At 42.6% G+C, this 16,126-nt stretch overlaps 2 protein-coding genes across 7 annotated transcripts in view; one reads left to right on the top strand and one right to left on the bottom strand.

Annotated features, from left to right (window-relative positions):
• slc15a4 (solute carrier family 15 member 4) overlaps positions 1-6,255 on the bottom strand; it is a 44,515-nt gene extending 38,260 nt beyond the window's left edge. The window contains exons 1-5 of one of the 3 annotated variants that reach the window (XM_036935789.1): positions 6,123-6,255; positions 4,103-4,726; positions 2,654-2,946; positions 1,698-1,839; positions 1,459-1,545 (exon numbers count right to left, since the gene is read on the bottom strand). In XM_036935789.1, the coding sequence (XP_036791684.1) occupies positions 1,459-1,545; positions 1,698-1,839; positions 2,654-2,946; positions 4,103-4,678 (1,098 nt within the window). In that variant the 5' untranslated portion in view covers positions 4,679-4,726; positions 6,123-6,255. Of the gene's footprint in view, positions 1-1,458; positions 1,546-1,697; positions 1,840-2,653; positions 2,947-4,102; positions 4,727-4,969; positions 5,335-6,122 lie in introns of those variants that run through there. The other 2 variants (XM_021621374.2, XM_021621373.2) reach the window with 2 other exon arrangements.
• The window catches only part of glt1d1 (glycosyltransferase 1 domain containing 1), a 39,198-nt gene continuing 28,526 nt past the window's right edge, over positions 5,455-16,126 (top strand). For 3 of the 4 annotated variants that reach the window (XM_021621370.2, XM_021621368.2, XM_021621371.2), the window contains exons 1-3: positions 5,455-5,873; positions 7,735-7,910; positions 15,300-15,405. In XM_021621370.2, coding sequence (XP_021477045.2) covers positions 5,806-5,873; positions 7,735-7,910; positions 15,300-15,405 — 350 coding nt within the window. In that variant the 5' untranslated portion in view covers positions 5,455-5,805. The remainder of the gene's footprint in view (positions 5,874-7,734; positions 7,911-15,299; positions 15,406-16,126) is intronic. The other variant, XM_021621369.2, reaches the window with a different exon arrangement.

Here is a 16,126-nt window from a genome sequence, read left to right as displayed (position 1 = left end):
GAAACAAATACTACATGCTGAGAATGAAAATAAACAATAACATTTCCTGTTTAAATGATACTTGAATGTAAAGACCATTTCATAAAATCACTTGCTGAGAAATGGCCATGTCACCTGAAAGCTGTTTTGACAGATAGTATTGAAATACAAATGAAAACAGAATAAGTGGCATGTGTTTGCTCTTTTTAGATCTGTAAAAAAAGGGGGAAACCTGCAGTTGCTACATACATTTTTAGACATAAAAATGAATACGTACCCAGTGAATCTTGAAGAATATAACTTATAAATGCCTCATGAGCTTAGTTCAACAGTCGTACCCCATCAGAACACAAAATATAGGACTATTTGTCTCCAATGTTTGTATACAAAGTAAAAGTAAACAACCACTATTGCCTCAAAACATGGTTAAAACTATAGTGTTTATCATGCATAGTCAATCCTTGCATCCATAGCTCTGTCTATGAATTTGAGAGTGGTTACATTTCTCAAGCCCCATCCCTCAACTTTTTATCGAAACAGTGGCAGGGACAGGTTTTGTTATTGTTTCAACTGGGGATTTCCCCCTTTAAGATGGTGGATGTTAACACCATAGAATGTGTGGTTAACGAGAAAGTGTTTCAGTTCACATTTTACTCTACATACTTCCCTTACCACCCTATGCATGTGTATGTTCAAATGCCTGACAGACTTTGAATCTAAAAGTAGAAACAAACGCAAACAGGTGCTAGTCTCTTAACCATTTGTAGTCAAAGTATGTGATGTGGATTAACCAAACACTTCACATAAGCTACTCCCTGGGAGATAATGGGACACACACTACAACAGAAGATATATGGCCTAGTCTAGTCAGAGGCATCACCCAGGGGAAAAAAATGTCTGACCGAAGCACGAGAGACAACAGAAAACCAGGGTGTTTATCTGTGATTAGGGAGTGGGTCAAACTTTTGATTTAATCCTCAGGGGTTTAGCAACCTTGACTGCTTCCAGCTGTTGTCTCTGATGCTTTTTCACTGGCCTACTGACTCATCTCTACTCTACAGGGAAACTAATCCTTCCCATTCTAAATCAGGTTAGACAGAGACAGCCAACTGGACCTGTGGGGCTGTCTGTCAACACACAAAACGTGATATTTAACCTTCAAGTTTGAGTAATGCCCAAAATGTGACAGACTATGCTTTCTAGCATTTGGTCAGAGCAACATTGACTACCCACTGGGCAAAGACTGGTTGAATCAATGTTGTTTCCACGTCATTTCAACAAAACAATTAAATGTGATGCCGTTGAATCAACGGTTTAACCTAGATCCAATGACATGGTGAATGTTTTGGATGATTTCACATTAGTTGACAATTCAACCAAGTGTAAATCAAAACTAGATATTGAAATTACATCTCTGCCTAGTGGGAATAATCATAGCACACATGCAGGCAAATCAGCTGGGGTTCAATTTGAGTTTACCTGGAGGGTGCCGTCACTGCTGTTGGTGCCTGTGCTGGTGTCAGGAATCCTTAGATGTAGGCTCTGGAGGAAATATGTTGTCTGCATCTACAGAACAGTGAAAAGAAAATTCCTATTTCTTAACTGATGCCATTTTCCCTGCAAAAACACTGAAAAAAACCTGCTGTACTTGATCCTGATGTAATTCACGTTGCTTAGTTCTATGAAAACAAAAGGAGGGGAATAGATAAATGTCTCACCTGAAAGTATACAGTCCAGTATGGGATAAGAGCAAAGAACACCGGGAGAACTTTAAGCATTGCTTTCACCTCCTCCACCTTCTCCTCAGGGAATCTCCCTCCATATGTCACCTTGGCACCGTCCAGCATAGTCGGTTTAGCCCTTTACAAGAGAAGAAATTCAACACATTTTAACAACTTTAAAGACATACAAAGTTGTTAGTCCATGTTTTGATAATTTAATAAATATCCCATAAACTCAGCTACAATTCAACTAAATTCTGGAGTTAAGAGACTTAATTAGGACTTTTTTGTGAATGTCTCTCCTTTAAAATAACAGCACGTCTAGTGAAAGGGCAGAAATGATATACTAAAGCCTATAATCCCCATCTCTGGATAAAAAGCCTTAACAAGGAATTCTTGAAAGGCTGCAGGATTGACCAACTTAAAATATTCAATGTCAAGTTTTTGGACTGATAGTGCTACTTAGGTTCAAAGTCAAGCAACAGAACTTTGGAATAACTTTCCTCCACAACGAATGATGATGAATGCCAGGGGAAAAAAAGAAACTTCTACAGTACAGGCTGGGGATCAAAGAAAAGTTTAACATAAGGGGCTACCAGCAAAACCTAGTGGTGAGATCTTGGACCAGAGAAGATACCATACACAGACACACATGCTTTTATCCAAAGCGACTTTGTCATTTTACATTTGGGGGCTGCTGGGAATCGAACCCACAATCCTGGCGTTGCAAGCACAATACTCTACTAACTGAGCCAAACAGGAGCACATAGCCTTTTTTTTTTATCCTAAAGAAGATTTGAAGATGTTTGCTATAAAGTTAAGAGTATTGGGTGTCCATCGAGATCAGAGAGAGCCCAGCCTCATTCACACCCTTGATCTAGCCCACATCCAGCTACTGATATAGTACTACTAAGTAAGAGCAACACAATGGTGATCTGGCTGGCCCCTCTTACCGTAGCAGGTTGGGCTCTTTGGGCTGTGCAGTGCAGAAGGCGTAACCCAGGATCTTGAACATATCAGTGAAGGCACTACCGTCAGCTGGCTTGTTGATGAAGACTGTACGCCCCAGCAGGAACACCAGGAAGGAGACACCCAGGCACACGGCTGGGATGATGTACCCCAACTGGAAGTTGATGTTCTGCTGGATGTAAGCCACGCCACCTAGGGACAAGATGGCCCCTAGGTTGATGCACCAGTAGAACCAGTTGAAGAACCTGCGAGTGGCCTCTGGGCCACGATCTTTTACCTGTGAGGCAAAAGGGCTTGTCATGGCAACCAATATCATCATTCAACCTCTGCAATCCATCAGCATACTTTAGAAAGAAAACTGAATTGTAATATTATAATCAAACTCAATAGGCTAGACCCAAAATGGGCATGCATGGCCATCTACAAAACAGTAGGCCTAATCATAGGAAACATGTTGTTGTAAATCTCATCATTCAATGGCATTAAATAAGAATTTGTTCTTAACTGACTTGCCTAGTTAAATATAGGTAAAATAAAATAAGAGTGTATAACTACCATGTGATGCAGCCTACAGTGCTAATATATTCCTTCTATTCCATGCTTCAAAAAAGGGGAAGTAACCTTGTGAAAAGCAATAAGACTGTCCACTAACTCATGAATAGGTTAATCTAATAATGTTTTGAAGATGAACAACTAATTCTACTCAATGGCATGACCATTTTACCCCAGTATTACTTTTGTATCCAACATGAAACATTTAGCAATCAAAATGAAAGTGTCTAAATCAATCACCCACTAAAAATGTGGCAAGCAAAAACAATTGAAAATCATATGACGATGGAATTGAAATCTGTGCTAATCAAAGTCACCACCTCTTTGAAAACTATTTTGGCCAGCCTGGTTTAGCTAGATTTGAATAACAATGACCCCTTTCAGAGATTTCCTACTGAAATGGGCTTTCCTCCTTCATGGCGGGACTTATAGGTAGCCCTAATACTTAATTTCGATGAGAAAAAGAATGAGACACATGTGAGTTTCGCTTCCTATGTTGATGTAAAATTACTCATCTAGCATTCTTCTCAGCCTTAGAGGACTGATGTGTTGACCTGATTGATGGCATTACCCAAATGTAAACCTCATGATGCAAATTGCCAATGGCTACAACTAGCAGGGGTCTTGCGGATTGAGTGATCGTGGTAGAGATGACAGGCATAGTACATCAACATTTTTCCTATTCCACGATTACCCTTCCTGTCCATATACAAGGCTGACCAAAGTAAGATCATGTTAGAACCTTTCAGGTGTTATAAATTAGTCTGTGTTAGACGGGATCGCATTAGCTACAGTGTTAAGCATAATACATTGAGCATTCATTAAGTTTCCATAACATATCTTAGAGAGATTGCTTTGTTCAGTCATAAGATATACTGTACCTGGTCTGCCCCAAATGGAGTGATGTTGGATTTCACTGTTCCCACACCAAGGGCAATGAGAACAAGGGCAGTGTAGATCACTGGCCCGCAGTAAGGTGCCCGTGTGGGGCAGGACACATTGCTTGGAAGGGTACCGTTTGTGCTCAAACACTCAGCCGGTTGCACTGGAAATGCCATTTCATCACCACACAGGGTATTCTGGGAGTCTGTACTTGCGATAAATGGGAAAAACAGTATGCCAAGAAAGTACAGGATCAAACTGCCAGCAATTGTCCAGAACTTTCCCAGATATGCATCAGCCAGCCAGCCACCAAATGGTGAGATCAGGTATGTAACCCCCATGAACATCAGTGGTGCCTGGCTGGCCTGAGTTCCCTCCCAATAAAATGGGCTACTGTTGAGGAAAAGGACCAGGTTGGAAGTGATGCCATAGAATGCCACTCGTTCCAATGACTCTGCCAGCAGAATAGTCGCACATGCCAGTCTTCTGCCCTGGAACACTGACACAGGCCTGTTCACAGTCACAGAGCTGCTGTCCAAAAGAGGGGTGCTCTCACTGGCATTCCTGCTGGCCATCTTCAGCTGACTTGTTGACTTGAAATGTTCACTGGAAAAACGTCAAACCTAAACAAAATGAACAGGGGATGATAAAAATACAACAATACTAGGTGTTATGATGTCATTAAGATGTTGGAGAAACTACAACGGGATGGTCCAGTTCAGTTTAAGAGATACTTGTTTTCTTAGATAGCTAAGTAGGGCATGGAATATTAGCTAGCTTACAAAGTTTGGTGTGGTTCATGACATCGGCATGCTAGCTTTAGAAAGATGATTCGCATCATAACACTGAGAAGTAGCATACAGTACCTTTAATGAATGACACACGTTCCAACGTCTGCCATTTAGCCTCCTATCCTAACAGTTTTCTTGCTCGACCTGACACTAAATCAATGTGTTCAGAAAAGAGAATATCTAGCAAACTAGCTACTCGCGTAACTGTAATGAAACTGACACTCACACTGCCTGTCACAGCACTGGCGCGTGACTGTAAGCTCCTTCAGCAGTCTAAATTGTGCTTTTTCCCGAATAACATAAACAGATTAAACGACTTCATATAACACTACTGACAGTTTGAGCGACTGAGGCAGTCAATCCCTACATTTTACAAATTTGTGATTCGTGCAGTTGTTGCGCTGTTTCGATGCACATAGTTGAGTCATCTTAATTCCTCCCACTGTCGTATTTTAGCCTAGCTCCATTGGCCACAATGGTAACATGCTTATAATCTATTGGTCGAAAAGGAAGCCATTCAATGCTAACACTTCCTGCAGTGCTTGCAGTTCCTCTTTCTTTTGAGTAGAGAGTGTCATGAGTGAAGATCAGAGTACTCAAAATGGAATGAAACGAATTAATAAATATAGCCATATAAATAATTATATAGCTATATTGTTTTTTTTTAAAAGGTCGCTAGGCTTTTTCTGGAGGGGCCAGAGAGAGCGTTCCTCGTTTCCAGGGGAACATTACGAAAGACGGACTGTCATTTGTAAACAGTCCCACGTGTGCCAACGATGACGTAGCTCATGGTGTCAACAGGATGAGCTATAAACAGCCTGTAACTCAGGCAACTCTACACTAATTGAACATTATTTTTACATCGAACCTCTATTCAAATTGTAAATACAGAGACAGCTCTGGGTGTAGCTATGAAATTGCTATTTCTTGCATGCCTCAGTCCAAAAACGGGAAACTGCACCACAGCCGAGAGAATAAGGTAACGTTAGCGAGCTAGTTTTTGGGTTGTCTTGAAAATAAGGAAGTAACGTTAACGTGCTAGCTAGCTCACTGTCAGGAAAATGTGGATCATTAAATATTGGAGACCGGAGCTCAATTTACCTAGCATACAATAAGTATGTTGGATCTGCAATACATGCCCAGTATTGGCCAATGATTCCCATTCAATGGTCAGTGCCAGAGCCATGTATCTATCGAAATGCACGATTCTGGTTAGTACCCACCTCACCTGTCATTGGTTGTCAAATGTATTGGCATCAGCTGGATCAACGCTCCCATCGGGGAATCAGTCGTGATCAATCAAAAACATTAACGCGTAGAGACTGATGTTAACATGAGGAGGTAGAGGGGGGTTTGTTTCCGGAGAAATGTCAGTGCCGAACTGCCGATGAAGCGAACATAACAGAATACAGGAATTAAAGTATTTTGTTAATAAGAGATTGGAGGTGGAGTAAAATGGCGGAAGTGGATGCTGAGTTCAAATCAAACAGCGAGTCGAGTAAAGTTGGTGAAGATGAATGTCCTGAATGGACAACCGTAGTTTTGAAAACTGGATCTAAAAGGAAATTCTCTCTAAAATGAGAGTGGAGGATACGTCTATGAATGATAATGATTCACATCTTCTTTGGATGCGTTTGTTGAGTAAGGATGCGTATGTGGGAAAGCCGTTTGAGGTGTCAAATGGTGAAGAATACGCTGGGAAAAGTGTCAGAGTGACTGTCAGAGTGACCAGGACTGTGTCAGAGTGACCAGGAGTGGTCTTATTTTGATTTATTGTATTTCTGAAGAACAGAGGAAGATTGCAATGGGTCTCAAAATTATCCCAACAACAGAAGTTTTGTGCTTTGAACTTCGGAGTAGAGCACCTGTCAAAGGAGTCATCTCAGGGGTGACCACAGATGTTCAGGTTGAATACCTGAAGAGAATTCCTGGTGTGGTTGTTGCCCGGTGTCTGACCTGCTGGGTGACTGGAGAAAAAGAAGAAAGTCTCTGTCGGTCCTTATGTTTTTTGATAAAGAGCATCTACCTATGCATGTGAAGCTTGGTTATGTAAGATGTGTTGTAAGAGCTTTTGTTCCCAAACTACTGCAGTGTAAGAACTGTAAAGGTTTTGGCAATGTTTCAAGTGTGTGTAGACGGATGGAGTATACTGAAAACGTTGTGCAGAAGGACGAGTTGCAATTGTGGTGGGGATCATGATCCCGAGTTCCTGGGGTGAAGGAATTTGAGGTGGCAAAAGTTAGAGCGACCAATCGAATCTCCTATGCGGAGGCGATTAAAAGATTTGAGAAAACAAGTAATCCTAGTGAAGTAATCCTAGGTAGTGGATCCACCACAGCCTGTTGTAAATGTTTGCTGTCAGTCAAAAGATACCCTTTGTTAAAAAGGAAGATTTTTGTGGCATTCATTGCCACAGTTATAAACTGTATGGCTCAAGTCTCAAAGAAGTCTAAGAAACTGGACATTATTGTGGCTGTGGCGGAAATGTTTTTAGGACTTAAGAATTTGACATCTGAAGACTAGCAAGGGGTACTGGCGCCAGAATACGGCCCGCCCGCCCTTCCAGGCTCCCCTTGAGCCTCTAGGGAACAGATCTGTTTATTTTTATAACAGTGAAGTTGTTTTATTTATTTTAAGTCATTTCTTTGCTAGTATTTCTGTTTTTTGGGTGGGAATTCTGTTTCCATCCCGCACAGTAGGTGGTGGAATGCACATTTAAATGGTTGCCAATATACCATAGAAGAAGAAGTGCTCCCACCTAGCTAGCTATCCAGTTAACCTACACATCGAGATATAGCTATAGTGCTAGCTAACTGTAAGCTACAATCTTTTCATTTCAGGGCACACATTGAATCAGCGGGTCACACCTGTGAGCTTCGAGATGCTGCGGATTTCAAGTCATCGGCAGAGGTGGCCAGTTTGATAGAACAGAAGCCACCCTTCGAGGGTGCTATTGCCATTCACCTGTTCAAAGGAGGCAGGCTCCTTCTAGGTGAAGCTACAGTACCTTCAGAAAGTATTCATTCCCGTTGACTTATTCCACATTTTGTTGTGTTACAGCCTGAATTCAAAATGGATTAAATCTATTTTTTTTACACACAATACCCCATAATAACAAAGTGACAGCATGTTTTTAGAAATGTTTGCTTATTTATTGAAAATGAAATACAGAACCTTATTTACATCAGTATTCAAACCCCTTTGCTATGACACTTCAAATTGAGCTCAGATGCATCCCATTTCCTTTGATCATCCTTGAGATATCACTACAATTTGATTGGAGTCCACCTGTTACTAGGGATGCACATTTTGGGGAATATTTAGAGGTTGAAACTTTCCGTGGAAATATATGTGAATTAATGGAAATGTATGCAAATTAATGTTAATACCATTTTAAATGTAGATGTTTTTTTGCATTGGATACACAGTTAAAGTCAGAAGTTTACATACACCTTAGCCAAATACATTTAAACTCAGTTTTTCACAATTCCTGACATTTAATCCAAGTAAAAAATTCCCTTTCTTGGGTCAGTTAGGATCACCACTTTATTTTAAGAATGAAATGTCAGAATAAAGTAGAATAAATGATTTATTTCAGCTTTTATTTCTTTCATCACATTCCCAGTGGGTCAGAAGTTTACATACACTGAATTAGTATTTGGTAGCATTGCCTTTAAATTGTATAACTTGGGTCAAATGTTTTGGGTAGCTTTCCACAAGGTTCCCACAATAAGTTGGGTAAATTTTGACCTATTCCTCCTGACAGAGCTGGTGTAACTGAAACAGGTTGTAGGCCTCCTTGCTTGCACACGCTTTTTCAGTTCTGCCCACAAATGTTCTATAGGATTGAGGTCAGGGCTTTGTGATGGCCACTCCAATACCTTGACTGTTGTCCTTACGCCATGTTGTCACAACTTTGGAAGTATGCTTGGGGTCATTGTTCATTTGGAAGACCCATTTACGACCAAGCTTTAACTTCCTGACTGATGTCTTGAGATGTTGCTTCAATATATCCACACAATTTTCCTTCCTCATGACGCCATCTATTTTGTGAAGTGCACCAGTCCCTCCTGCAGCAAAGCATCCCCAGAACATGATGCTGCCACCTCCGTGCTCCACGGTTGGTATGGTGTACTTCGGCTTGCAAGCCTCCTCGTTTTTCATTCAAACATTACAATGGTCTTTATGACCAGAGGACATTTCTCCAAAAAGTACGATCTTTGTCCCCATGTGCAGTTGCAAACTGTAGTCTGACTTTTTAATGGCGGTTTTGGAGCAGTGGCATCTACCTTACTGAGCAGCCTTTCAGGTTATGTCGATATAGGACTCGTTTTACTGTGGATATAGATACTTTTGTGCCCGTTTCCTCCAGCATCTTCACAGGGTCCTTTGCTGTTGTTCTAGGAATGATTTGCACTTTTCGCACCTAAGTATGTTAATCTCTAGGAGACAGGACGTGTCTCCTTCCTGAGCGGTATGACGGCTGCGTGGTTCCATGGTGTTTATACTTGCGTACTATTGTTTGTACAGATGAACGTGGTACCTTCTGGCATTTGGAAATTGCTCCCAAGGATGAACCAGACTTGTGGAGGACTATCATTTTTTTTGTTGATGTCTTGACTGATTTCTTTTGATTTTCTCATGATGTCAAGCCAAGAGGCACTGAGTTTGAAGGTAGGCCTAGAAATACATCCACAGGTACACCTCCAATTGACTCAAATTATGTCAATTAGCCTATCAAAAGCTTCTAAAGCCATGACATAATTTTCTTGAATTTTCCAAGCTATTTAAAGGCACATTCAAGTTAGTGTATGTAAACTTCTGACCTTCTGGATTTGTGATTTCAGAGAATTATAAGTGAAATCATCTGTAAACAATTGTTGGAAAAATTACTTGTGTCATGCACAAAGTAGATGTCAAAACTATAGTTTGTTAACAAGAAATGTGTGGAGTGGTTGAAAAACGAGTTTTAATGACTCCAACCTAAGTGTATGTAAATTTCCGACTTCAACTGTATTTACCATATCATATGGAGACAGAAACATAAACCTTTTCCCTTATCATAAGTAGACATAATTGCAAATAACTATTTAGTTACGAATTGAACTTTAATTAAATGATTTGACTCTTCACATGGGATGGTTTCACTGAACAACAAAAGAAAGGGAAAATTGAATGATCCCCAATGATCCATCGCATCTCCCAAAAACGTTTTCAACATACATCTGTAAAATTATAGTCTAGAAACTAAAGCTTTTGTTGTCTTCCTCTCAGGCTTCCATGTCTTCTCCCTTGACCTCCTCAATGTCCACCTCTTGAACATCAGACTCTGAGGCCTCATCTTCACTGTCACTTTCCAACCTTGTTGAGGATGGCTTGTTGTCAGGCTCCAAATGCCTAATTTGCCCAGCTGGCCACCAATTTTTCAACCCTTGTATTGGTCAACCTGTTGCATGCTTTGGTGTGTGTGTTCCCAAACAAGGACAATTTGCACTCTGAGGCGGCTGATGTTGGAGGGATTTGGAGGATGATGGAGGCAACAGGGGAAAGAGCCTCAGATCCACAAAGTCCCTTCCACCAGATGGCTGATGAGATATGTTGGCACGACTGCCATATTGCATCTCCATCCCAAAGCCTTTGCTTGGAAGTGTACTTCGCCAGTCTTCCAAGAACCTTGCCCTCGTCCAGGCGAAGGTGATGACACCATAGGCTTTGTTGATCTCTGCACCAGACAGGATGTTCTTGCCAGCGTGCTTGTGGTCCAACACGTACGCTGCGGCATGTATGGGCTTCAGGCAGAAGTCTTCACACTTTTCTATGTATTTCAGAACTGCAGTTTCCTCTGCTTGGAGCAACAGTGAAGTGGGCAGGGCTTTTCGGATTTATTTTCTTACATCTGCAAGCAGAGTCTGAATATCAGACAGGATGGCATTGTCTCCCTCAATCCGTTATAGGTCTGCTATATCTGCTATAGGTTTCAGGGGTTTTTCAGGCTGCTTACCACTCTCTCCCAAAATCAATAATCCAGAAGGATCTTCTTGATGGAGCTGTCCATATAGGCAGACTGTGATATGGCCATTTCTTGGAGCGACTCCTTCCCCTACAGGAGACTGTCAAACATGACAACACCACCCCAATGGGTGTTGCTGGGCAGCTTCAATGTGGTGCTCTTATTCTTATCACTTTGCTTGGTGAGGTAAATTGCTGCTATAACTTGATGGCCCTTCACATACATAACCATTTTCTTGGCTATCTTGTAGAGTATATCCATTGTTTTCAGTGCCATGATGTCCCATGTGCCATGATGCATGAGCAGCACCGCCAATGGGTGTGATGTGAGGGTAGGACTCCTCCACTTTAGTCCAAGCAGCCTTCATTTTTGCAGCATTGTCTGTCACCAGTGCAAATACCTTCTGTGGTCCAAGGTCATTGATAACTGCCTTCAGCTCATCTGCAATGGAGACCGGTGTGTCTGTTGTCCCTTTTGTCTTTGCTATTGTAGAATACTGGTTGAGGGGTGGAGATGATGTAGTTATTTTTTCCTTGCCCACGAACATTCGACCACCCATCAGAGATGATTGCAATAGTGTGCTTTCTCTATGATTTTCCTGACCTTCACTTGAACTCTGCATCCAGCAAATGAGTAGATAAAGCATGTCTGGTTGGAAGGGTGTATGCTGGGCGAAGAACATTCAGAAATCTCTTTCAATACACATTTTCTGTGAACATCAGAGGTGAACCAGTTGCATACACAGTTCGAGCAAGACATTCATCTGCATTTCTCTGACTACGTTCCTCCATTGAGTCAAAAAAACTTCTGATTCCAGGAGGACCATGAGCTGTTCCTATCGATAAGGTGTCTGATTCATCAGTTTCACCTCGAATAGAAGTAGAGGGACTTTTGTCGGGGTAGCCATTTGATTAGCTGTTCAGGAGTCTTATGGCTTGGGGGTAGAAACTGTTTAAAAGCCTCTTGGACCTAGACTTGGTGCTCCGGTACCGCTTGCCATGCTGTAGCAGAGAGAACTAGGGTAGCTGGAGTCTTGGACAATTTTTTTAGGGCCTTCCTCTGACACCGCCTGGTATAGAGGTTCTGGATGGCAGGAAGCTTAGCCCCGGTGATGTACTGGGCCGTACGCACTACCCTCTGTAGTGCCTTGCGGTCGGATGCCGAGCAGTTGCCATACCAGGCAGTGATGCAACCCATCAGAATGTTCTCGATGGTGCAGCTATAAAACCGTTCTAGAACCCATGACAAATATTTTCAGTCTCCTGAGGGGGAATAGGTTTTGTTGTGCCCTCTTCACGACAGTCTTGGTGTGCTTGGACCATGTTAGTTTGTTGGTGATGTGCACACCAAGGAACTTGAAGCTCTCAACCTGCTCCACTAAAGCCTCCCTCAATGAGAATGGGGCCGTCCTCGGTCCTCCTTTTTCTGTAGTCCACAATTATCTCCTTTGTCTTGATCACATTGAGGGAGAGGTTGTTGTTCTTGCACCACACGGTCAGGTCTCTGACCTCCCTATAGGCTGTCTCGTAGTTGTCAGTAATCAAGCCAACCACTGTTGTGTCATCAGCAAATTTAATGATGGGGTTGGAGTCGTGCCTGGCCGTGCAGTCATGAGTGAACATGGAGTACAGGAGGGGACTGAGCACGCACCCCTGAGGGGACCCCGTGTTGAGGATCAGCATGGCGGATGTGTTGTTACCTACCCTTACCACCTGGGGGTGGCCCGTCAGGAAGTCTAGGATCCAGATGCAGAGAGAGGTGTCTAGTCCCAGGGTCCTTAGCTTATTGATGAGCTTTGAGGGTACTATGGTGTTGAGCTGAGCTGTAGTCAATGAATAGCTTTCTCACATACAGTGGGGAGAACAAGTATTTGATACACTGCCGATTTTGCAGGTTTTCCTACTTACAAAGCATGTAGAGGTCTGTAATCTTTATCATAGGTACACTTCAAACGTCAGAAAATCACATTTTATGATTTTTAAGTAATTCATTTGCATTTTATTGCATGACAAGTATTTGATTCATCAGAAAAGCAGAACTTAATATTTGGTACAGAAACCTTTGTTTGCAATTAGAGATCATACGTTTCCTGTAGTTCTTGACCAGGTTTGCACACACTGCAGCAGGGATTTTGGCCCACTCCTCCATACAGACCTTCTCCAGATCCTTCAGGATTCGGGGCTGTCGCTGGGCATTACGGACTTTCAGCTCCCTCCAAAGATTTTCTATTGGGTTCAGGTCTGGAGACTGGCTAGGCCACTCCAGGATCTTGAGATGCTTCTTACGGAGCCACTCCTTAGTTGCCCTGGCTGTGTGTTTCGGGTCATTGTCATGCTGGAAGACCCAGCCACGACCCATTTTCAATGCTCTTACTGAGGGAAGGAGGTTGTTGGTCAAGATCTCGCGATACATGGCCCCATCCATCCTCCCCTCAATACGGTGCAGTCCCCTTTGCAGAAAAGCATCCCCCCAAGAATGATGTTTCCACCTCCATGCTTCAAGGTTGGGATGGTGTTCTTGGGGTTGTACTCATCGTTCTTCTTCCTCCAAACACGGCGAGTGGAGTTTAGACCAAAAAGCTCTATTTTTGTCTCATCAGACCACATGACTTTCTCCCATTCCTCCTCTGGATAATCCAGAAGGTCATTGGCAAACTTCAGACAGGCCTGGACATGCGCTGGCTTGAGCAGGGGGACCTTGCATGCGCTGCAGGATTTTAATCCATGACGGCATAGTGTGTTACTAATGGTTTTCTTTGAGACTGTGGTCCCAGCTCTCTTCAGGTCATTGACCAGGTCCTGCCGTGTAGTTCTGGGCTGATCCCTCACCTTCCTCATGATCATTGATGCCCCACGAGGTGAGATCTTGCATGGAGCCCCAGACCGAGGGTGATTGACCGTCATCTTGAACTTTTTCCATTTTCTAATAATTGCGCCAACAGTTGTTGCCTTCTCACCAAGCTGCTTGCCTATTGTTCTGTAGCCCATCCCCGCCTTGTGCAGGTCGACAATTTTATCCCTGATGTCCTTACACAGCTCTCTGGTCTTGGCCATTGTGGAGAGGTTGGAGTCTGTTTGATTGAGTGTGTGGACAGGTGTCTTTTATACAGGTAACAAGTTCAAACAGGTGCAGTTAATACAGGTAATGAGTGGAGAACAGGAGGGCTTCTTAAAGAAAAACTAACAGGTCTGTGAGAGCTGGAATTCTTACTGGTTGGTAGGTGATCAAATACTTATGTCATGCAATAAAATGCTAATGAATTACTTAAAAATCATACAATGTGATTTTCTGGATTTTTGTTTTAGATTCCGTCTCTCACAATTGCAGTGTACCTATGATAAAAATTACAGACCTCTATGTGCTTTGTAAGTAGGAAAACCTGCAAAATCGGCAGTGTATCAAATACTTGTTCTCCCCACTGTAGGTGTTGCTTTTGTCCAGGTGGGAAAGGGTAGTGTGGAGTGCAATAGAGATTGCATCATCTGTGGATCTGTTGGTGCGGTATGCAAATTGGAGTGGGTCTAGGGTTTCTGGGATAATGGTGTTGATGTGAACCATGACCAGCCTTTCAAAGCATGTCATGGCTACAGACGTGAGTGCTACGGGTCGGTAGTCTATGTGGATGCTTCTCAGCAGCAGGGTCTGGGAGACTGGTAAGGTTAAGGGAACAATGAATTAAGCCAAATACAGGCAAATCCTTGATGAGAACCTACTTCTGAGTGCAAACAACCTTAGACTGGGTGAAAATGTATGTTCCAACAGTACATTGACCCCAAGCATACAGCCAAGGCAATGCTGGAATGGCTTCAGAACAAGAATGGGAAAGTCCTTGAGTGGCCAAGTCAAAGCCTGGACTTGAATTCCATTGAAAATATTTGGAAAGACTTGAAGATCGCTGTTCACCGCCGCTCCCCATCTAACTTAACAGAGATTGAGAAAATCTGCAAGGAAAAATGGGAGAAAATTCAAAATCCAGACATGCAAGGCTGATACAGACATAGTCAATTTGGCTCAAAGCTCTAATCGCCGCCAAAGTTGCTTCTACAAAGTATAGACTCGGGTTTGAATGTAAATGAGATATTTATGTATTTCATTTTAAATACATTTGCAAAAATGTAAACAAAAACAAAAATAACTGTCATTATGGGGTATTGTGTGTGGTGAATGTTGAATTCTGTCTTTAACTACAAAATGTGGAATATGTCCGTAATGAATTCCTTCTGAAGCCACTGTATATTTGCATCTTATCACCTTTTCTTATTCCCTTATTGATTCACCCTTTCTTTGAGGTGAATTGTACTGATAATGTCATTGATAGTAGCTTAACTAGCTAATAATAGAAGGATAAAGGTTCCAACTTTATCAACATCCCCCCTTTTCTGCTCTTTATACCAGATACTCAAGTGCCCTTTGGAGTAGTCTTCGGAGGAACAGACATTAATGAAGATGTGAAAGTGGAGCAGAAGCGTGCAGTTATGGAGCAGGTGTTGCTGAAAGCCAGGTGAAGTCAAGCCTCTCAGACTCTAGATTTGGAAACCATTAATGTCCAGTTGAACCACAGACTCCAATCAAATCAAATGTATTTATAAAGCCCTTCTTACATCAGCTGATGTCACAAAGTGCTGTACAGAAACCCAGCCTAAAACCCCAAACGGCAAGCAATGCAGGTGTAGAAGCACAGTGGCGAGGAAAAACTCCCTAGAAAGGCCAGAACCTAGGAAGAAACCTAGGGAGGAACCAGGCTATGAGGGGTGGCCAGTCCCCTTCTGCCTGTGCCGGGTGGAGATTATAACAGAACATGGCCAAGATGTTCAAGTGTTCATAGAGGACCAGCAGGGTCAAATAATAATAATCACAGTGGTTGTCGAGGGTGCAGCAGGTCAGCACCTCAGGGGTAAATGTCAGTTTGCTTTTCATAGCCGATCATTCAGAGTATCTCTACCGCTCCTGCTGCTGTCTCTAGAGAGTTGAAAACAGCAGGTCTGGGACAGGTAGCACGTCTGGTGAACAGGTCAGGGTTCCATAGCCGCAGGCAGAACAGTTGAAACTGGAGCAGCAGTACGGCCAGGTGGACTGGGGACAGCAAGGAGTCATCAGGCCAGGTAGTCCTGAGGCATTGTCCTAGGGCTCAGGTCCTCAGAGAAAAAAGAGAAAGATAGAATTAGAGAGAGCATACTTAAATTCACACTGGACACCGGATAAGACAGGATAAATACTTCAGA

The sequence above is a fragment of the Oncorhynchus mykiss genome, chromosome 11 (genome assembly GCF_013265735.2).
Source record: "Oncorhynchus mykiss isolate Arlee chromosome 11, USDA_OmykA_1.1, whole genome shotgun sequence".
NCBI lineage: Eukaryota > Metazoa > Chordata > Actinopteri > Salmoniformes > Salmonidae > Oncorhynchus > Oncorhynchus mykiss.
The sequence above is the reverse complement of the archived record's forward strand: the minus strand, read 5'-3'. Positions and strand labels throughout refer to the sequence as shown.